The following is a 20,336-nucleotide window of genomic DNA, read 5'->3' as shown; positions in this document are numbered from 1 at the left end:
CTTGGGACAGAGGCCAAAGTAAGCAGTGATCCGAACCTGGTAAAAATCCTCCAGAAAATGACCCCCCCGGCGGAGGATTTTCCCAGACCCTCCCAGGGACGTCCCCGGCCCCCGCTCTGCGCCTTTGCCCAGTGCGTTTGGGACGGGAATTCAACACCTTCCACACTCCAAGAAAGATCCCCGTGGAAATTCCTTGGGAACAATCGGGGCGGAGCGAGGGACCCCTTTCCGGCTGGCTAGTAATTCGCAGCCCCTTCCCCGGGAGGAAGGGGTCGAGCGTCCTTGAAGCCCCCTCCCTTCCCCGTCTGCTGCGCGACCTCCTTGGCCTTTCTGAGGTCTCCCTGGCGACGCGGCGCGCGCGCCACAACAGGAAGCTTTAGGCGGCTGGGTTCCGCGCTCGGAGCCTCCAGGATCCCCAGCCTTGACGTGGTGGATGCCGAGTCTTGGGCGGTCACACGCGCAGGCGTGGCTTGGGGGGAGGCGGTGGCGTGGGACGGCCTATAGACGCGGCGCGGGACCTCACAAAGTCCCCCAAACACCCTAATGGAACAAGCCGGGGCAAACACCCGTACAGATTTAGTGCTGGCGCCCGCGATTCGAGTTACGGGAGCTGCGAGCAGAGGACAGGGGTTTGAGCGCCCCCTCTCCCCGCCCCATTCCGGGGCCTGGGAGCTGCCTCAGTTCCCCTGCAGAAGGCAAGCATTCTAGCGCCCCCTCTCTCCTCCCCCGTCAAGGTCTGCGGCCTCAGTTTCCCCGCGGCGCCTGGGGACTGCAACGGAGGGGCTCGGCACGTCAGGACCACGCGGCTTCCTTCCTTTTTCTGGAAGCTGTAAAGACGCCCCCGCGCTGGTGGCCGAAAGGGGAAGCGAGGCCGCGGGGGAGTGGGAACCCCCCCTCGGTGGGGGACGCGGAGCCCCGGACGTGATGCGCCTTACGTCCTCTCCCCCAGGGTTCACAGGCGCCTGAAAGTGCCTGGGCTTTCTGCGGCCGCTTCTCAGAGAATCTCGGTGTCACTGGGCGGGGACATGCCCCTTTGGGGAGGGGCACCCTTGATCGAGAGCGCCCCAGGAAGATTCCTGGGGCCCCACCGAAACGAGGGACCGTCCACTCGGTTAAAGAGGCCTGCTTGCGCTGGGGAGTCAGACTGGAGTTCGAATGACCTCGCAGCTTGGAGCCTCAGTTTACCCCTCAGTTTAGTCCCTACCGTCCAGGGTGGTTGTCAGTATCCAATAAAGCACTGTGTAAACGCGGAATCAAGGGTAGCCGAGCCCGGGGACGGGACCCCTAGCTCCGGGAGCAGTCTCCGGGTTGTTTCCTGGCCGCTGCCGCCAGGCAGCCCTCACTACTTCAACTCGGAAATTCCGGTGCGAGAGCGGCCAGCGAGCGAGAGGGTACAACCCTGCTCGGCCCCGGCACCCTCTCAATCCGGAAATGCCAGAGCCCACGTTCCGGAGAGGAAAGCGCGAGGTTTCCGGGAAGGCAGCACCGCCCCCTCTGGCCCCCTTGGCTGGCCGCTATAAAAGGACCCACAAGGTCCTGAGCTTCACAGTTCGCGCCCACGCCTCTGCGCCACCTCGTCCGCTCTGCCTCCGCCTGCAATGGTTCCCGGCGCTGCCCATCCCGCGCTGCTTGCGCTCCTGGCCCTGCTCGGGGCTCTGCTCCCAGGTGAGGCAGGGGTGGGGGGGCTGCCGTCGGGTTAGCTCTTGGGATCTGGGCTGCGCCTTGGGAGCGGTAGGAGGACCGGCTCCCCACCGGCTGGGGACACTGGTACTTAGGTAGCTGTTTATGGGAAGTTGGGGCTAGAGCCATCGATTAAAAGTCAACAGCCATGGGTTCAAATCCAGACCCTACATCATGGCTTGCTGTGTGCCTTCGGACTATGGGCTTCCCCTCCCAGAGGAGCTTCACTTTTTCAGCTGTAAAATGGAGAAGTTAATAGTGTTCACGTCGCAGCGGTTGTGTCCTGGCCCCAGGAGGTGGTCAGACCGTGTAGAGATGTGGCCCCGTGCCAAGCTTAAGTAGGCTGGGACCCCCCCCCCCCCCACATACAGACATTCTGTTCCTCATCCCGTGCCCTTGGGGGAAGTCCAGGACTCTGCCCAGGGGAATTCCAGGGCTGAGTTGCCAAGGGAGCAGAGGCTAAGGAATGGGATGCCCCAGCAGCCCTTCATCAACTCCAGCTAGAAGGAGGGAGGGGAGAAGGGGGACAGTTGGTCTCAAATGGTGGTCAGCGTCGGGAAGCAGGAGAGTGAAAAATTCATGAGCAGACCACACCGTGGTTACCAGCTCAATGAAGCGTTCCAATCCGGACTCTAATCTGGACTCTACCAACTTTCTAGCTGAGTGACCTCCCTTCAGGTCTCACCATTTCCCTCTGTGAAATGGAAGCGACCCCAGAATCACCCTTGAGAATTCATGGAGCTGCTGTTTCTACACGCCTCCATCCCAGATGGAGTAGACCCAAAGCTGAAGGCAGAGATCTTTGGCGGGGTGGGGGGCAGCTTTCAGATGGGTGGGCTCAGACAGACTTTGTTTTTTAGCTTTGGAGGCACCACCGTCTGCGGGAGCTAATCCCAACAAGCCCCCTCCTTCTTACCTGCAGTCACATGCTACCTGCCCTGTGCTAGGAGTTACTTGCATCAGCAGGGGTTGGGGTGACTGTATTCACCCACTTTACAGATGGGGAAAATGAGGTCCTGAGAGGGGAAACCAGTTGTCCGAGTGGGTAAGGAACCAGCCTGACTGGAACCCCTTTATCCCTGGAGGACTGACTCTCTCCACCTGACCTCTTGCGGGGAGGCGGGGGGAAGAACACTGACTTCATGCCCCTCTTTTGCTAAAATCCTCCATGGCTGCCCATTGTCCTCGCAATGAAGAACACTTTCTTGGCGTGGCTTAACACTGCTTTGCATGATCTTCCTGACCTCATTTCCCCCCAACTCATCCCTGTGACTCTGCTCCAGCCACCCTGCCTCAGGACCTTTGCACTTGCTGCTCCTTTTGCCTGGAACTCATTTCCCTTTTCTCTCGATGGCCAGCCCCCGCTCATCCAGATCTCTGCTCACACATTACCCTGTCACCAAGGCACTGTCTGTTCTATCATCCCATTTTGTTTTTGCCAAAGCTCTTGTCAGCATCAGTTATTAATTATGTTGTGTGCCCATGAATTTTTCTGTCTCCCACACTGAAAGCAGAGTTTTGTCTTGTTCAAGGCTGTGTCCCCAGCACCCAGAACACGCTGGATGCAGTAATGTTAATGAGCCCGATTTGTCATGTCTGACCCCTCCACATCTTTTGGTTCCAGGGCCTGGAGGTGCCCAAACGTCAGTGCATCCTCAAAAAGCCATCACATCCCGAGGAGCCTCCATAACGGTGAACTGCAGTACCTCCTGTGACCAACACACAATGTTGGGCCTAGAGACTCAGCTGGCCAAGAGGGAAGTAGACCATGGGAACAACTGGAAGATTTTTGAACTGAGTGATGTGCAAAAAGACAGCTTTCCAATATGCTACTCAAGCTGTCTCGGTAACCAGTCATCAGCTTTGATGAACCTCACCGTATACTGTGAGTGGCTGGGTCCAGGGGCTGGACTAGGCAGCCTGGGTTGGGGAGGTGGACAAGGGGGTCCCCAGCAGGTTGGAACAGCCTTTGTTACTTGGGGGTGGGGGCGGGTAGGGTCTCACTGAAGGGCAAGGGGGCCCATCTTCTGAAAGTCTCATTGTCATCTAGAACCCTTCCTTGAACTTCCTTGGGGGTGACTTCCGAATATGGACTCAGTCTTCAAAATGTCACATGTCTGGGTCCTTTGACACAGAAAACCCACTCCTGGGAATTGGGCCTATAGGTGTCCCCACCCACCAGGGTACTGAGGGAGTGTGGGGTTATTCACTGTGGCTTGATCTGAAAGGGTAAAAGTTTGCAAGGCACTCAAATGTAGAGGGCTGGGGAGAGAAACTGTGGTTCAGTCATCCCATGGCATAGTATGCAACCGTGTAAAAGAATGAGTCAGGTGCTCCAAGATGTATTGTCAAGTTCCAAAGTATGCACCCACGGTGTTAGGGAGGCATGGGCTCGGGGTTAGGGAGGCTGTGTTTCTGCATTAAAGGGCCCAGAAAGGAAATACAACAAATGGCAATATAGCTGGCTGTGAGGAGAGAAGGTGCAGGGCTCTGGGAGAGCACAGGGAGGGAGTTTTCTCCATGGGCCTTTTTTTTACTTTGGGCATTTTGAAGTGTGACACTGAGTTAGCATGACTATAAGCAATAAATAGGTAAATGAAATTCAAATGAAAACAAAACAAAATAAAAAAGGAAGAAGGAAAGAGAACTGGCCAACTGGCCTTGGGATCAGACAGCCTTGGGTTCTAGTCCCAGCATGGGCCTCACTAACTGGGTGACTCTGATGTGGGGAGCGGGGGAGGGGGGAATACATGGCTTCCTGGTTGCTTTTCACATGAGACCTCCTCGGAAGGGTCTAATGATGCAGTGAGGCCTGGAGGACATTCCACCTTCACAGGGCCTGCGTGAAAGAAGCTTTGGGGCAAACATCAGCTTTGTTTGTGATTTGGAGGATGTCTGAGCAGCTGCTGGCCAAGTGAGGGAAGTCCCCGAACATTGCCGGTGGCCTCTGAAAACCCCCAGAAAACCTTTTCACAGGACCTTCTGCATCTCACCCGGAGAGTCGAAAGCCCAATCCTCCAGGTTTGAGTCCTGGCCCTGATAGATCTATTTCTCCCTCTTCGGGTGCCAGACTTTGCCTTAGTTTTCACCTCTGTGAAATGGAACAGACGGCTGCACACAGTAGCAAGGGGTCACCTAGGAGAGACTCGAGCTTGGTCCCGCCCCACTGCCAGTGTAAAGATGAGGGAGCATCTCTGGGTGGCTGAGCTTTCTCTAGAAAGAGTTGTAATTCCTGCAGGAAGTGACCCCTAACTGGGCCTTGAAGGATGCATAGGAGTTGGTAAAGACAGGCATTCTAGACAGAGGGAATAGCCTGGGCAAAGATTTGGAGCGGGGAAACATGCTGACCTGGGGTTGGGGAGGCAAGAGGGATTGAATATCAACAGATCGGTGTGGCTGGAGCTGAGTTTGGCAGGACTTTGGATGCCAGGCCGAGGAGCTGAGACTTTCTTCTTAGGGTGACAGGGAGCCATGGAGGGTGTGTGAGCAGGCCAGGGATCCAGAGCAGAGGGCTGACCTCACAGGAAGCCAGAGAGCAGCTGCCCATGGACCCAGTCCAGGTCATGCATATTGAGCACAGTTTCACATACGCGAAGGGAGGGGCAGACAAATATTTGAAGAGTGGAGTGACCAGGACTTAGTGAGGGACTAAAGATGGGGAGTCAAGGAGAGGTCCAGGCAGAACAGACCTCCTCCCCCAGTCTGGCCTTCAGGGCAAGGATCTAGGCTCCAAGATGTGAGTTCCATTTGGAGGCTGTGGTTTGAGGGGGCTGCCAGCTCTGCAAGCTGGAGTTTGCAACAGATGGTCAGAGGTAAGAGTTGGATGTCTGAGGGTTTTCTCAACCTTTTTTTCTTTTTTTTTAACAGCTTTTAGCATACACTGCAATGAAGTTTGGAGTATTTATAGTGTTGTAGAACCACAGTCTAGTTTAAGAACATATCTCTCACCTTAAAAAGTAACCACAAAAAAAAAATTTCAGATGTGGAAAACACAATATATTGGCTTCAAAATTTTTAAAAAGGCAAAATTAAAATGAATAAACATTTAATCAAAAGTCAAAAAAGGGGCTTCCCTGGTGGCGCAGTGGTTGAGAGTCCGCCTGCCGATGCAGGGGACATGGGTTCGTGCCCCGGTATGGGAAGATCCCACATGCCGTGGAGCAGCTGGGCCCGTGAGCCATGGCCACTGAGTCTGCGCGTCCGGAGCCTGTGCTCCGCAACGGAGAGGCCACAACAGTGAGAGGCCAAAAAAAAAAAAAAAAAAAAAAAAAAAAAAAAAGTCAAAAAAAAAGTAACCTCATGCCCATGTACAGTCACTCTCAACTTCTGAAGTGGATTAATAATAGTCCTAATAATAATAACGATAATAATAGTCCTACCTTCATTAGCCCCAGGTTACAGCTTAGAAAACTGAGGCATTTCTGTAGCCCCGAGGGCTGGGACTGTTCCAGTATGCAAAGTCACTCCCCCACAGGCCATAACAAAGAACCAGCAAAGCTAGGAATCAACTCCAGGCTCCCGACATTTTAACATCACTGCTTTTTTTTTTTTTTTCCCTTAGGTTGGAAAAGGAAAGGTTGCTTTATTCAGGAGGTTGGCAACCTGGGGAGAAGGTGGACTCATGTCCAAAAATCAACTCCCAACATCACTACTGTTTAAGTGACATTTCAGGGCCTCTTGAGAAGGGACTAAAAGTGGGCGGCTTCAAGACCCCTCCCTAGGGAGCCTGGGGTCGGGGAGTGAGTCTCAGGCTAAGCCACAACTCACCAGGGCTCTGCTGGTAATTTCCACTGGCGATCCAGGCTTGGAATTCTGTTACCTCATGCAGAATGGAGACCCTGGCAACCAAGCCCGCATGTAGTGTTTTCAGGGGATATTCAGGGTTTCGTTCTGAGGGTCTGTGGGTTGTTCTTAGATTTTTAACATTTCAGGGGATCACACGGTTCATTCGGGAACCCTTAAAAGCAAGCTCCTGAAAGGCCTTGAATCGGTGTGGATGTCTCAACCTTATTCTTTCTACAAACATAGAGTGCCTAAGGGACTTCCCTGGCGGTCCAGTGGTTAAGACTCTGCGCTTCCACTGCCAAGGGCGTGGGTTCGATCCCTGGTCAGGGAGCTAAGATCCCACAAGCCGCGTGGCGTGGCCAAAAAAAAAAAAAAGAGTGCTTATCGGGTGTCAAGGATACAACAGGGAACAAAACAGACAAAGATCACTGCCCTCCTGGGCTGACATTCCATGGCAGGAATAGTGGAAAAGCAAATTATCTGAGTAGACGATCTTGTACCTCAGAGGTGAGGGATGCTGTGGAAAAAAATGCTAAGGCCAAAAAGAGGAGAACGAAAACCAGGAGTTTTTTTTACAACAGCATCTAGAGACTGGACAGCTTAAATGGACTGTATTCATTTGCCGGGACTCCTGGCAATAAACCTCGCAATTCTTTCCCACTTTTCACTCTGAGATGCTGCAGTGAATAAAAAATGTATTCTGCTTCCTTCACAACCACTTGGGAACTTCTCACTGGGTTATCCTGAAGCTCTTAACATTCCTCTCTAGCTTAGGTGGTTTGGGGTGTGTTCTGGGGAGGGCGTGGTGAGACTTCCCGAGCAGGTGTAGCCAGGGCCCCAACGTTCCTGTGGGCGGGCGGCCAGCCAGTTCAAACAACACTCCCCTCCCCTCCAGGGTTCCCGGAACGCGTGGAGCTGGCCCCCCTGCCCTTCTGGCAGCCCGTGGGCGAGAACCTCACCCTGCGCTGCATGGTGTCCAGTGGGGCCCCCCGGGACCACCTCACCGTGGTGCTGCTTCGTGAGGAGGAGGAGCTGGGCCGTCAGCCAGCGGGAGACGGGGAGCCTGCCGAGGTCACGGTCACGGTGCTGGCGAGCAGAGATGACCATGGCGCCAGTTTCTCTTGCCGCACGGAGCTGGACCTGCGGTCCCAAGGGCTGGGACTGTTCCAGAACAGCTCGGCCCCCAGGAAGCTCCGAACCTTTGGTGAGGCACTGGGGAGCCAGCAGAGAGGATGGGATGACAGGGGTTTCCTGCTTGGGGTGCGGGGTCTCTGGGAAGGAGAGGCCCCTGGCCGTGGGGGCATTGAGAAGGTGGCAACCTTGATTGCAAAGGCTTCTGGGAAGAGCATCTTCTTGGCCACTGGGGTGGAGTGTTCTGGGATGTGGTGCCTGGACTGCAGGATCCTCTGAGAAGGCTGTGACCCAGGGCAAGTGGTACACGTGTCCTGGGACAAGGGTGACCCAGGCCACAGTCTCCCGGGAAGAAGGTGTTCCAGGTGGGGGAATGAAAATGCCCCGGGAAAGGGCTTCAGGATGTCTGTCTCCTCTCTGTTTACACCCACTGTCTCTCACCAGTCCTACCAACGACCGACCCGCACCTTGCTACGTACCCGGTACTGGAAGTGGGCACACAGTGCCTGGTGAGCTGCACCCTGTATGGACTGTTCCCAGTCTCGGAGGCGGAGGTCCACCTGGCGCTGGGGGGCAGGAGGCTGCAAACCACGATCACGTACGATGAATACTCACTCTCGGCCAAAGCCTCGGTCGAGGGAAAGGTGGAGGAAGAAGGCGTCCAGTACTTGACGTGTGCGGTGAATCTGGGAGGGCAGACCCGGAGCTCTTGGGAGAACGTGACCATCTACAGTAAGTAGAAACCCAGGTGGGGCTTCTGAAGGGGTGGGGCTAATGCCAGGGGCGGGGCTCACTGTGCGCCCCACCTCCAGGCTTCCCGGCTCCCAACCTGACCCTGAGCCGGCCCGAGGTCTCAGAATGGACTACAGTGAACGTGGAGTGCGAGGCCCAGGTTGGAGCTGTGGTGATGCTGAACGGGGCCCCAGCCAGGCCTCCGGGCCCGAGGGCCCAGTTGCAGCTGAACGCCAGTGCCGAGGACAACGGGCGCAGCTTCTTCTGCTCTGCTGCCCTGGAGGTGGCTCAGCAGGTGGTACACAAGAACCAGACCCGGGAGCTCCGTGTCCTGTGTGAGTGGGGCTGCTAGACAATGATCCCTTACCTCCAAGGCCCGACCCCCAAGACCCCGAGAACTCCTGCCTCCACCCACTCCCACCCCCACCCTAGTGAGCCCCTTCCCCAGATTCCTACTTAAGTCTTCTTACCTAGACCTAGATGGTGAGTGATGTCCTGGTCCCTGACCCCGTCCCTTATCTTGCTGTGTTTCTTCAGATGGCCCCCGACTAAACGAGAGGGATTGCCTGGGAAACTGGACATGGCAGGAAGGCTCCCAGCAGACCCTGAGGTGCCAGGCCTGGGGGAACCCAACCCCCAAGCTGAACTGTAGCCGGAAAGAGGATGGGGCTTTGCTACCCATTGGGGACCTGAGACCCGTCAAGCGGGAGGTGGCAGGCACCTACCAGTGTCGGGCCACCAGCACTCGCGGTGAGGTTACCCGTGAAGTTGTCATCAACGTGATCTGTGAGTGCTGGAGTTCAGGGCTGGGCAGGGCAGGGGCAGTGAGGGCAGCTCAACCCTCACCGCCCCGTGTGTGTCCTTCCCACAGACCACCAGAATCACACGGCCATCATCATTCTGGTGGCATCTTTGATCATCTTGGTCACTGTGGGCACAGTCGTTTACATCTATAACTGCCAGAGGAAGATCCAGAAATATGAACTACAGAAGACCCGGAAGGCCCAGGAAGAGGCTGCCATGAAACTGACCACACCAGCCACGCCGCCCTGAGCCTACCCCCGCCGGTCAGGACCTCCTCAGCCCCCAAACCGTGACAAGCAGGGCTGCACCAGACAATGGTGGACATATGCCATTCAGCTATACCCACCTTCCCAGGGTGCCAGAGGACAGGAGCGAGGCCTCAGTCAGGATACAGACAGCATCTGGGGTCATGGCCCCTGCACACTTATAACCCCCAGGCCTCACACCTGATGTGGAGCCACAGGACTGAGACAAAAGAAGGGGCCAAGGCTCAGGGCACCAATGTGAGGGATGTCAAAGTCTGACCTGGCCGGAGGGTGTATGATGGAGACCCTGACCTCCAGCATGGGGACACCCAACTGGGAAACATTGAAACTCACCCCCTCCTGCGTGTGCTGAGGCCTTACGGTCCTAAGAGAGAAGTGGCCCTGCACAGACACATACAGCACTGAAACACAAATCCCCACACGTCCTCTGACAGAAGCCAGCTCCAGCATTGCTGTCCACAGACTCTTCCCAACTCTGGATGATGACCTATTTATTCATTTGTTCTCTTACTAGCTATTTATTGAGTGCCTTTTATGTGGGCTAGAATGATAAACAAGAAGAACATTGATTCCCGCCCTCAGGGAGCTCTCAGTCTAATCTCATGCACGATCGCCAGCTACAGTTGTCCTGGTTGTGCACTGCACAAGAGCGCCTGGCAAAAAGATTAAGTGGGGCTAGAATTTCCCACTCCACTGGCCAAGCTGCTTTCTCCCAGAAAGGGATTAGTAACGGTGACAATGTATGGCTGGTGACATGCCCAGAGATGACCCACTGAGCCCTTACACCCCAGCACTGGCACTGACCTCTGATAACCCACCTCTCCACCTATACCCATGTCTGCTAGTGCTCACAATGACACTTGGTGGCATGCCTAAACGTGGGTGTTCACTCCTTGATAGCTAAACCATGGAGTCCCAGGAAACTGTGCCCAACCCCCGTGTGTCCCTGCCTTGTCCTACCTGTTTCCATCTCAGTGGGGCCATGCAAGAACAGAACAGTCTGCGGGTCCAAATTCCTGCAGCGATGAAGGTTCTGCAGGCGGTGGGGAGGAGAGGCCTGGGAGAACCCCCTCCCAACTGCGGAAGCCTCTCCCTTGTGCCAATAAAGCTATTTCATCCTTCCGGCCTTGTGTGAGTTGAGGGGAGGTGTCATGTCCAGCTGGAGCCTTTTCTGGCCTGTCCTCCCACTTCCTGCCCCAAGAGAAGGCTGCCAGTTCAAGGTCCAGCCCTCAGGCTCTAATCCAAATCTGGGGTTTATTAGGGCCTTTTGAGACTTTAGTGAAAATTAAAGATCCCTCTCCAGAAAAACACGATGACATTTGGTTTAGAATGGGGTGGAGAATCCCATTCTTAAGCTGTGGGAGTGGGGTGTATACCGCAGGGCTCCGGGGCCCCCCGGAGCCTCTGTCTCTCCCCGGGGTGGGGCTGAAGAGGCGGTGCTGCGGGCCTCCTTATCTCCGGAGCCAGCCTTGGCTCCCTGGCGCGGGGCCCCTCAGTCCGGGCTTTTTGCCATGGGGTCTCTGCTCCTCCTCTTGTTGCTGCTTTTGCTGTCGCCCTCCTACCCGCGAGGCGGGAGCGCGTGGAGGCGCCGGAGTGCGCGGACGCAAGGCCCGGGAGGCCCCTCTCGCGCGCCCCCGGAGACCTCAGCACCCTTCTGGGTGCGCATAAGCCCCGAGTTCAAGGCCGTGCCGCCGGGGGGCTCAGTGTGGCTCAACTGCAGCAGCAGCTGCCCCCTACCGGAGGGTTCCAGCCTCCGCACCGAGCTGCGGCGAGGCGACACGCTCAGTGGGCACGGTTGGGTATCCTACCAGCTGCTGGATGTGAGGGCCTGGAGCTCCGATGTGCACTGCTTCGTCACCTGCGCGGGAGAAACGCGGGGGGCCACCGCCAGGATTACCGCCTACAGTGAGGGACAGGGGTTCAGGCCTGGCTGGGGTGCGGGGAGGAGGACGGAGCGGGGTTAACGGACAGTCGCGCTAGGGGGAGCCCTCGGACCTTGCCCAGCGGCCCCCTCTTGCTTTAGAACAGCCACGCAGCGTGATCCTGGAGCCTCCGGTCTTAATGGGCAGTGAGTACACTCTGCGCTGCCATGTGACACACGTGTTCCCCGTGGGCTTCCTGGTGGTGATTCTGAGGCGCGGTGGCCGGGTCATCTACTCCGAGAGCCTGGAGCGCTTCACCGGCCGGGATCTGGCCAACGTGACGCTGACTTACGCGTTACGCGCCAGGCCCAGTGACTTCGGGCAGCCCGTTACCTGCTACGCCCGCCTCGATCTCGATGGCCTGGTGGTCCTCAGTAGCTCGGCACCCATGACGCTGCCAGTCCTCGGTGAGGCACCCTTATAACCCTGGGACGAGTGGGGAAGGGTTATGTGGGCCAAGCCAGAGCATGTCCATGCGGGTTGTCACACCTCCAAGTGCTCTGTTCCTAATTCTCCCCTCTTGTCTCCAGCTTGGAGCCCTGCGTCCAAAGCCTTGGCCTCCACCTCCATCGCAGCCCTTGTGGGGATCCTTCTTGTAGTGGGGGCCCTCTGCCTGAGAAAGTACCTATCGATGAAGTCTCAGGCATAGAGGCAGTGGTCCATGCTGGCTGAGCTGGAGGAAAAAGGAATCTGGGACATTTGGGGGAACCTTACCTGGATCAATAAAGCCTTCCTCAGCCAGCTTCTGCCCCTGGGCATAAAGGTCCCCCATTAGTGCACCTCCTCTGACTGAAGTGGTCTTCTTTTTGGCCTTGCCTCTATCATTTTCTCCAAATTCCTGTCTCCCTGAGGGCACCTGAGGTTTTTCACTCTGGTCTCCCATGCCGGAGCCCCATTCCCTCTGCACTCCCAGCCGATGTAGTAAAAACCTCTCCCGCGGGCATTATCAGTGCGGTGCAGAGGGGCAAGGCATGGGCCCAGGGGGGCTTTATGCTGTGGGAAGGCTGGTTCATGGTATGGCTTCTCCTGATTGGCTCCAGCGCTGCCACGCAGCAGCTCTGATTGGATGTTAAGTTTCCTACCCCCCCCCCTCGCCCTTTAGACCCTGCACTTTCCTGGAGGGCAGGGGTGGGGAGAGAACTAATCCCCATAGTTCACCATTAGCTCTGGGAGTGAGAGCACAGGTGGGCTGGGTCAAATGTACTTTGTGAGGAACGTGGATACGCAGAAAAGATACCCATGTGTTGACTGCGGGGAAGGAGCAAGGAGATGGTGAGGTGGGGGGTGGGGGGGGGGGGGCGGTGGTGTATGTCACAGATTCGCATCCTGGAAACGTCCTGTTAGTCACCGGGCCTGGTGAGCACATGGAGGGTGTCCAAACCTGGAACCCAGATGCGGAGTCAAAAGTATCACAGTTGGTCTCTTGGTCTCGCGTGGACGCAGAATCGGGGCCTGCAGTGGATGCCTGGCAAGGCCCGCGTGGTCCAGGGCCCCGCCCGCCGAGCAGAAAGCGGATTCAGAGGCGCTCTTTGGCGGCTCCTGCTCACACAAGTCGCGTAGACACGTGCCCGCTGCACGCTGGGTAAATACAGACCCAGAGCCGAGCCGACCCTAATTTAGACGCCCGAGAACGCTGCGCGCAAGCACACACGTTCCCAACTCGCTGTCACTTTCGTCCCCGCCCCTTCTGTCGCGTGCGGGGGCGGAGCCAGAGAAAGACTAGAGGCGTAGCTGTAACCCTCAGCTCCCAGGGGTTAAAAGGGGAAGGATCAGTGAGGGAGGCATCCCCACATCCTCCCCTAGAGCTTTCTCATCCCCAGCCTGCACTTCTCAAATTTCTCCTAGCCCCCAACCCATCTCCGCTCCAAGGGGGGGCTGGTGGGAGGGGCTAAATGTGGAGGCGGAGCTCGGAGTCCAGCTCATTATCACAGCATCTAAGCAAGGGGTGGGGTGGGGGTTTGAGAAGGGCAGCCCTGCATCCCCACCACCTCAGCGTCGCCGCCGGGGACAACGCTGGAGTGCGCAGCCGCCCCCAGAAGTCTCCGGGCAATGGGGCCGGCCTCCATGTAGACCCTGGGGGTCGCTCGCTCTTGCCAGCACGCCTTCATCAAGGCCGGTAGCCTGGTGCACGCTCGCCTTCCCGCCCTCCCCGCGCCGCCTCTGCTGCCGCCCCCTCCTTGGAAACCAAGTTACCAACGTTAAACCAATCCCCAAGCGCAACTCAGCCTCCTCCACACCCCACCCGCCGCGCCGCGCAGTCCTCTAGCCCAGCTCAGCGCTCGCGCTCCCCTCGCCTCCTGCGCTTCCCCCGCGGCGGCGATGCCAGGACCCTCGCCAGGGCTGCACCGGGCGCTGCTCGGCCTCTGGGCTGCCCTGGGCCTGGGGCTCTTCGGTCTCTCAGGTAAGAGCCGGTCCGGCTCAGGGTGGACGGGGCGGGGTCGTAGTTTCTGGACCTGAGAAGCGGCCACAAGCCCCTCCCCGCTCCTCCCTCGCCTCGCTCCCACGCTTCTGCACCCACCTTGAGCCCAGGGCCTTCTTCTCTATCCCTCTTCCCCCCCAACACACACTGGACACCAAGCTTCCGGACTCCTCGCTCACTCAGGTCTCTATCCTACCTTCTTCGAGATCCTGGGTGCTCTTCTGCACCCAGCCTCGAGCTCTGGAGACTCCATTATCTCTCCTGTCCCCTCCCGGGGTACCTCCTCACGCTCTGCTATGCACCATGGTCCACGGACTGGCATCTTCACCACTCGAAATCCACGAAGACCCAAATCTCACCAACTGCCGTGACTCCGAGGCACTGTTCCCGCTCCACCCGGAGCCCTGGCAACAGAGTCCATCGGCTGTTCCCGCGGTTCCTTTCATGAGCCCAGCCCCGCGTCCTCTTTCCGTACTCTTCACCCGGGTTTGGACTCCTCCCTTAACCTCGCTTGACTCAGCCTCATCTCTCTTTTGCCCTCGCTTCAACCAGTCTCCCCTTCTCCTGGCGAGAACCGTGAGAACCAGTCCGCTTCCCTTCCCCCACCCGGGGTCCCCTCTTCCCAGCATTGCTGTGTGCGTTGAAAACCCCATGTTTCCTCTCATCTCTCCCTCCCCCCCCCCATTCTTCCCCCTCCCTCCATCCGCACCTTGGAGAGGAGGGCTCTCCGCTGCAATGTACCAGAGACACCCTCGAGGTCTGGACCGTGGGAGCGCGCTTGTAAACCTGAGACCTGGGCAGGACTTGGGACTCCTGGCTGTGGCCTCTGCTCATTCCCTGGGAATCCTGAGTCTGCATAGGGGCTCTTAGCTCCCAGGGAGGTGGCTCCCAGGCTGAGCTCGCGTTTCTCCGGGCAGTGGTCGCGCAAGAGCCTTTCTGGGCGGACCTACAGCCCCGCGTGGCGCTCGTAGAGCGCGGGGGATCGCTGTGGCTGAATTGCAGCACCAACTGCCCACGGCCCGAGCGCGGTGGCCTGGAGACCTCGCTGCGCCGGAATGGGACCCAGAGGGGTTTGCGCTGGCTCGCGCGGCAGTTGGTGGACATCCGAGAGCCGGAGACCCAGCCCGTCTGCTTCTTCCGCTGCGCGCGACGCACACTGCAGGCTCGCGGGCTCATTCGCACTTTTCGTGAGTTCTCAGAGGCCAAGCTACTTTCCCTCCCTTCCAGGCCCCGCCCCCTGGGTAACGGGGTCCTCTCCTACAGGCCCCACCCTCTGGATCAGCACGCCCTCCCCCTCTTGGCCCCTGGGTTCCAAGCCACGTCGTGCTGAGCCCTGGCATTTCCAACAACCGTGGTTCCCCCGTTGCAGAACGGCCGGATCGTGTAGAACTGGTGCCGCTGCCTGCCTGGCAGCCAGTGGGCGAGAACTTCACCCTGAGCTGTAGGGTCCCCGGCGCTGGGCCTCGTGGGAGTCTCACATTGACCCTGTTGCGGGGCGCCCGGGAGCTGATCCGCCGCAGCTTCTCCGGGGAGCCACCCCGAGCGCGGGGTGCGGTGCTCACAGCCACGGTACTTGCTCGGAGGGAGGACCATGGGGCCAATTTCTCGTGCCGTGCGGAGCTGGACCTTCGGCCGCATGGCCTGGGGCTGTTTGAAAACAGCTCAGCCCCCAGAGAGCTCCGAACCTTCGGTGAGTGGGTGTGAGGAGGGGACCCAGGGGGGTCGGGCCGATGTCTAAGAAGCTTGGAGGCAGAGAAATCTGAATTCTAATTCTTACCCTAACACTCACCAGCTGAAAGTTATTTTCCCCTCTGTGCCTTGAGGATAATACCATAATAGAGTGCCTGTAAAGCGCTTAGAACATATTGAGCGTTCAATACGTAAGTTCAAGCTCTGTTCTTCTACTCCCAGCCCTGCCTCCGGAACCCCCTCGCCTCGCTGCCCCCCGGCTCTTGGAAGTGGGCTCAGAAGGACCCGTAAGCTGCGCCATGGACGGGCTGTTTCCAGCCTCGGAGGCTGAGGTCTACCTGGCGCTGGGGGACCAGAGGCTGAGTCCCGATGTCACCCTCGAGGGGGACGCTCTCATGGCCACTGCCACAGCCACAGCTAGCGCAGAGCAGGAGGGCGCCAGGCAGCTGGTCTGCAACGTGACCCTGGGGGGCGAGAGTCGAGAGACCCAAGAGAACGTGACTGTCTACAGTAAGAGGGAGTGAAGTGGGGCCTCGGCGGCTCGGGGGTGGAGCCAGAGGGAGGCGAAGGCGGGGCAAATAGTGGGTGGGGCCCGGGTATCGGAATAGGCGTGGCCCGAGAGTCCCGAAGGGGCGGGGCAGATGGAAGACTCAATAGTAGCTGGAGAAGCGGAGTCTGAGCTGCCCAAAGGGGAAGGTCGCAGACCCGACGAGGATCCCTAGAGATGTGGCCTGACCACCTCAAAGGGGCGGGGCGAGAAGGGAGAGGAGCCTGAACAGCCCGAGGGGCAGGGCACGGTACCCACGGTTTGGCTGAAGTGGGGAAGGTTCGGGCTGATAAGGGGCAGCCTTGAACCGCAGGAGGGGCATGGTCAGTGGTCTCCCGACCAATGCCCCGTCCCCAGGCTTCCCGGAACCCCTCCTGACCCTGAGCGAGCCCAACGCCCACGAGGGGAAGATGGTGACAGTAACCTGCGCAGCCGGGACCCGAGCCCTAGTCACACTAGACGGAATTCCAGCCGCGGTCCCGGGACAGCCCGCCCAGCTCCAGCTGAACGCCACCGAGAACGACGACAGGCGTGGCTTCTTCTGCGACGCCACCCTCGAAGTTGACGGGGAGACCCTGAGAAAGAACGAGAGCGCCGAGCTGCGCGTCCTATGTGAGTTGGCCTTTAACCTCTCGCCTACCTCCGCCTGCCTGGTCTCTGGCCGTGTCATGGAAGTGGAGGATTTCCCCACGGTCCACGTCTAGCCTCTTGTATCCCATGGCCCTGCCCGCAGACGCCCCCCGGCTGGACGATTCGGACTGTCCCAGGAGCTGGACGTGGCCGGAGGGACCAGAGCAGACGCTGCGCTGCGAGGCCCGTGGAAACCCAGAGCCCTCGGTGCACTGTGCGCGGCCCGACGGCGGGGCGGTGCTGGCCCTGGGCCTGCTGGGTCCGGTCACTCGCGCGCTCGCTGGAACTTACCACTGCACCGCGACCAACGTCCAGGGCCAGGCGGTCAAGGACGTGACTCTGACGGTGGAGTGTGAGTGGAGGTGCATAGGGCGCACCTCTGTCTGGTTCTCAGCGTCTAGGGGTGGCCTGACTACAGAGGAAGGTGGAAACAGGGTCTGAGGCGTGCCTTTGAGCAGGATTTTGAGAAAAGCAAGAGGCTGGTGAGCCGGATTAGGGGAAGATCTTAGAGAAGGATGGAGGGGAGGGGGTGGACGTGTCCACAGGGGCCTGGGGCCTGGCGTTTGAGCTGAGTCTTGGAAACGTGGGTGCTCCAAACCGGCTAACAATTTTTAAGCTAAAGACTGGGGAGGGTCCTGTGGGCACTTCGTAGGCATCAGGAAAAAAGCACACTTCAGGGCTCAGGAAGTCCCAAAACAGTGCACGGCTTGACTGGAGAGAAACTCCTTTGCTTTGGTGTCCCTGTGCAGAGCGTAGCCTACCCGTCTGGGATGGGAAAAAGGGTCTAGGGACATTAGACCTGTCCCTAAACCCCAAAACTCAACAACACCCTCCTCTCTAGACGCACCAGCGCTGGACAGTGTGGGCTGCCCTGAACGCATTACCTGGCTGGAAGGAACAGAGGCCTCCCTGAGCTGTGTGGCCCATGGGGTCCCGCCACCCAACGTGAACTGTGTGCGCTCTGGGGAAGCCAGGGTCGTCGAGGGCACACTGCGTGTGGTCCGGGAGCACGCGGGCACCTACCGCTGCGAAGCCACTAATGCTCGAGGGTCTGCAGCCAAAAATGTAGCCGTCACGGTGGAATGTGAGTGGGGGCAACACAGGGCAGGGCGGGGTACGTCGGAATCACCCTGTCCTGACTTCCAGTCCCTCTGCCCCCCAGATGGCCCCAGTTTTGAGGAGGTGAGCTGCCCTAGCAATTGGACGTGGGTGGAAGGATCTGGGCAACTGTTTTCCTGTGAGGTGGATGGGAAGCCAGAGCCGAGCGTGGAGTGCGTTGGCTCCGGAGGCACCAGTGAGGGGGCGCTGCTGCCGCTGGCACCCCCAGACCCTGGTCCCAGAGCCCCTCAAATCCCTAGAGAACTGGCACCCGGAACCTACATCTGCAACGCCACCAATCAGCACGGTTCCGTGGTCAAGATGGTCACCGTGAGCGCGGAGTGTGAGCGAGGCCCAGGCGGGCGGGGAGTAGGGGGTGTTCCAGGTCCCGGCTTCTCCCTGAACAACGAGCCCCCCCGCCCCCACCCCATGGCTGTTTTGCAGCGCCACCGCAAATGGATGAATCTACCTGCCCGAGTCACCAGACGTGGCTGGAAGGCGCCGACGCTGCTGCGCTGGCCTGCTCCGCCCGGGGTCGCCCCTCCCCACAAGTGCTTTGCTCCCGGGAGGGCGCGCCCCGGCCGCAGCGGCTGCGCGTGTCCCGACAGGATGCAGGCATCTACCGCTGCCTGGCCACCAACGCGCATGGCACTGACGCCCGGATCGTCACCGTGGGCGTGGAGTGTGAGTTGCGGGCAGCACCAGATAGAGGGCACCCGGTCTCGGGCACACTGACTAAAAGAGGTGGGATTCCCCGGGGGAGTTCAAGGGCACCTCCCCAGTCCCATTTCTGGGGACAAGGAACCCTGGCCTTAACATGAAATGTTAAGGGTAATGAAAACTCTAGGGAACAAGAGCCCGAGCCCGCCCCCGCCCCCTCAAGTTCTGGGTCTGAAGGGCCCTGGCGTGGGTCCCCACCTCCTTCCATTCAGTGAAGCAGGGCTCAGGATTTTAGTCCCGACAGCAGTCCAGTTGTAGGGGGATGGGGCTCTGAAGTGAGGCAGGATCTTTGCCTGCTCATCTCAGGAGGGACAGTCTCAGAAGGGGGCTCTCGGTCAGCGGCTGGCCCCTTCAACCTCCTGTCCCCTGTAGACCGCCCCGTCGTGGCCGAGCTGGCTGCCTCGCCTCCAGGAGGCGTGCGGCCAGGCGGGAACTTCACGCTGACCTGCCGAGCGGAAGCTTGGCCCCCAGCCCAGATCAGCTGGCGTGCGCCCCCGGGGGCGCTCAACATCGGCCTGTCAAGCAACAACAGCACACTGAGCGTGGCGGGCGCTATGGGCAGCCACGGCGGCGAGTATGAGTGCGCAGCCACCAACGCGCATGGGCGCCACACCCGGCGCATCACCGTGGGGGGGGGGGGGCCTGGGCGAGGGATCTACAGGGGGCTGTGACCCGCGCCTTGGGACTCTTGACCCCGTCCCTGCCTCCCTCTCAGTCCCCACAGATGAGACAGAAGTGACCGGGGTGGAAATGAGGGGCGCCCTGGCGAGTGGGGCTTTGATGGCGCAGTGGGGGTGGCAAGTGGAAGGAGAGGGAGCTGACGAGCCCAAGGGAAGGGAACCTTCGGGGCTGTGACTGCTGTGAGGAGGGACTTAACTTTGGGTGGGTTCTGCGTGGTGAAGGCTTGATCGGGTTCACCTTCCAGCGTGCGGCTGTGGAGAAGGGGGTCTGGAGGGGGACAGAGGCAGAGCCCGCTTCGCGTAGCTCTGGGGCTGGGGTCTTTCTGGGGTGGAGGAATGACTGGGTTCCCCCCCCCCCCGCCGCACCATCCTTTTGAGGGTGAGGAGAGTTGCTTGACTTCCTGGGTATCTCTGGGGCTAGGGGCTTAAATCCTCCCTGTGATGGGGTGGCCCATAAAATGGGTCTAGGGCCTCACCCGAGCTGGGGGTGGCCTTACTGGGGTCTCTCCTTTCCTCCAAGGCTGGGTTCCCTGGAGCTCCCTGCCAGGCGCGTGAGAACTGACCTCATGCCTGTGGGGAGGGGCAGAAGTGGCCCGGGCTTGGTGTGTGGGATGGGTGGGGGGAGCTCGACCACCTTCTTGGAGCGTCCGCACCCCGCAGGTCCGTGGCTATGGGTCGCTGTGAGCGGCGCGGCTGGGGGTGCGGCGCTGCTGGCCGCGGGGGCCGGCCTGGCCTTCTACGTGCAGTCCACCGCCTGCAAGAAGGGCGAATATAATGTGCAGGAGGCCGAGAGCTCGGGTGAGGCCGTGTGTCTCAACGGCGCGGGTGCCGGCGCCGGCGGGGGCGGGGGCGCCGAAGGTGCGACTGAAGCTGCGGGCACCGCAGAGGCGCCGGCGGGGGGCGAGGTCTTTGCCATCCAGCTGACGTCAGCGTGAGCCTGCTCCCCTCTCCCCGCGGGCCGGGGGACGCCCCCCCAGACTCACACGGGGGCTTATTTATTGTTCTATTTATTTATTTATTTATTTATTTAATTCAATTCCAGGGGCGTCACCCCCCATTTTCTACCCCCCTTCCCCAATAAAGTTTTTATAAAGGACTTCGGCTCCATCTGTTTCAGTCTGCGACGCAGAAGCCACGCAGGGTTCGAATCCCAACCCTGTGGGTGTTTATTCAAAAAATCATTTTTGCTTTTGAGGGCCTACTATGTGTCAGGCACAGTCCAAGCCGCCATTT

General features: G+C 59.1%; 3 protein-coding genes across 3 annotated transcripts; all 3 read left to right on the top strand.

Annotated features, from left to right (window-relative positions):
* The first annotated feature begins 1,517 nt into the window (after positions 1–1,517).
* On the top strand, positions 1,518–10,520 carry ICAM1 (intercellular adhesion molecule 1). Its single transcript, XM_024745977.1, has 7 exons — positions 1,518–1,665; positions 3,305–3,565; positions 7,361–7,669; positions 8,041–8,328; positions 8,409–8,663; positions 8,866–9,114; positions 9,200–10,520. Exons 1-7 carry the CDS (start codon positions 1,599–1,601, stop codon positions 9,379–9,381), a joined length of 1,611 nt encoding a protein of 536 aa, XP_024601745.1. The 5' UTR covers positions 1,518–1,598; the 3' UTR covers positions 9,382–10,520.
* Positions 10,521–10,894: 374 nt separating this feature from the next.
* ICAM4 (intercellular adhesion molecule 4 (Landsteiner-Wiener blood group)) lies at positions 10,895–12,099 on the top strand. The gene is made up of 3 exons (XM_024745846.1): positions 10,895–11,303; positions 11,422–11,727; positions 11,851–12,099. The coding sequence occupies exons 1-3, from the start codon at positions 10,910–10,912 to the stop codon at positions 11,967–11,969; spliced, it is 819 nt and encodes a 272-aa protein (XP_024601614.1). The 5' UTR covers positions 10,895–10,909; the 3' UTR covers positions 11,970–12,099.
* Positions 12,100–13,639: 1,540 nt separating this feature from the next.
* On the top strand, positions 13,640–20,038 carry ICAM5 (intercellular adhesion molecule 5). The gene is made up of 11 exons (XM_024745845.1): positions 13,640–13,721; positions 14,657–14,926; positions 15,109–15,429; positions 15,651–15,938; positions 16,333–16,587; positions 16,709–16,957; positions 17,447–17,689; positions 17,768–18,046; positions 18,148–18,387; positions 18,796–19,049; positions 19,748–20,038. The coding sequence occupies exons 1-11, from the start codon at positions 13,640–13,642 to the stop codon at positions 20,036–20,038; spliced, it is 2,772 nt and encodes a 923-aa protein (XP_024601613.1).
* The last annotated feature ends 298 nt before the right edge of the window (positions 20,039–20,336 follow it).

Source organism: Neophocaena asiaeorientalis, unplaced genomic scaffold (assembly GCF_003031525.2).
Source record: "Neophocaena asiaeorientalis asiaeorientalis breed wild unplaced genomic scaffold, Neophocaena_asiaeorientalis_V1.1 scaffold357, whole genome shotgun sequence".
Lineage (NCBI taxonomy): Eukaryota > Metazoa > Chordata > Mammalia > Artiodactyla > Phocoenidae > Neophocaena > Neophocaena asiaeorientalis.
This window is presented reverse-complemented; position numbering and strand designations above follow the sequence as displayed.

Bases quoted from the DNA above. Each gene is read 5' to 3' on its own strand.
- ICAM1 (XM_024745977.1), top strand. From the start codon at position 1,599: ATGGTTCCCGGCGCTGCCCATCCCGCGCTGCTTGCGCTCCTGGCCCTG. The intron at 1,666-3,304 runs GTGAGGCAGGGG...TTTTGGTTCCAG, and splicing joins GCTCGGGGCTCTGCTCCCAG to GGCCTGGAGGTGCCCAAACG. The intron at 7,670-8,040 runs GTGAGGCACTGG...GTCTCTCACCAG, and splicing joins CAGGAAGCTCCGAACCTTTG to TCCTACCAACGACCGACCCG.
- ICAM4 (XM_024745846.1), top strand. From the start codon at position 10,910: ATGGGGTCTCTGCTCCTCCTCTTGTTGCTGCTTTTGCTGTCGCCCTCC. The intron at 11,304-11,421 runs GTGAGGGACAGG...CTCTTGCTTTAG, and splicing joins CGCCAGGATTACCGCCTACA to AACAGCCACGCAGCGTGATC. The intron at 11,728-11,850 runs GTGAGGCACCCT...TCTTGTCTCCAG, and splicing joins CATGACGCTGCCAGTCCTCG to CTTGGAGCCCTGCGTCCAAA.
- ICAM5 (XM_024745845.1), top strand. From the start codon at position 13,640: ATGCCAGGACCCTCGCCAGGGCTGCACCGGGCGCTGCTCGGCCTCTGG. The intron at 17,690-17,767 runs GTGAGTGGGGGC...TCTGCCCCCCAG, and splicing joins TGTAGCCGTCACGGTGGAAT to ATGGCCCCAGTTTTGAGGAG. The intron at 18,388-18,795 runs GTGAGTTGCGGG...TGTCCCCTGTAG, and splicing joins CGTCACCGTGGGCGTGGAGT to ACCGCCCCGTCGTGGCCGAG.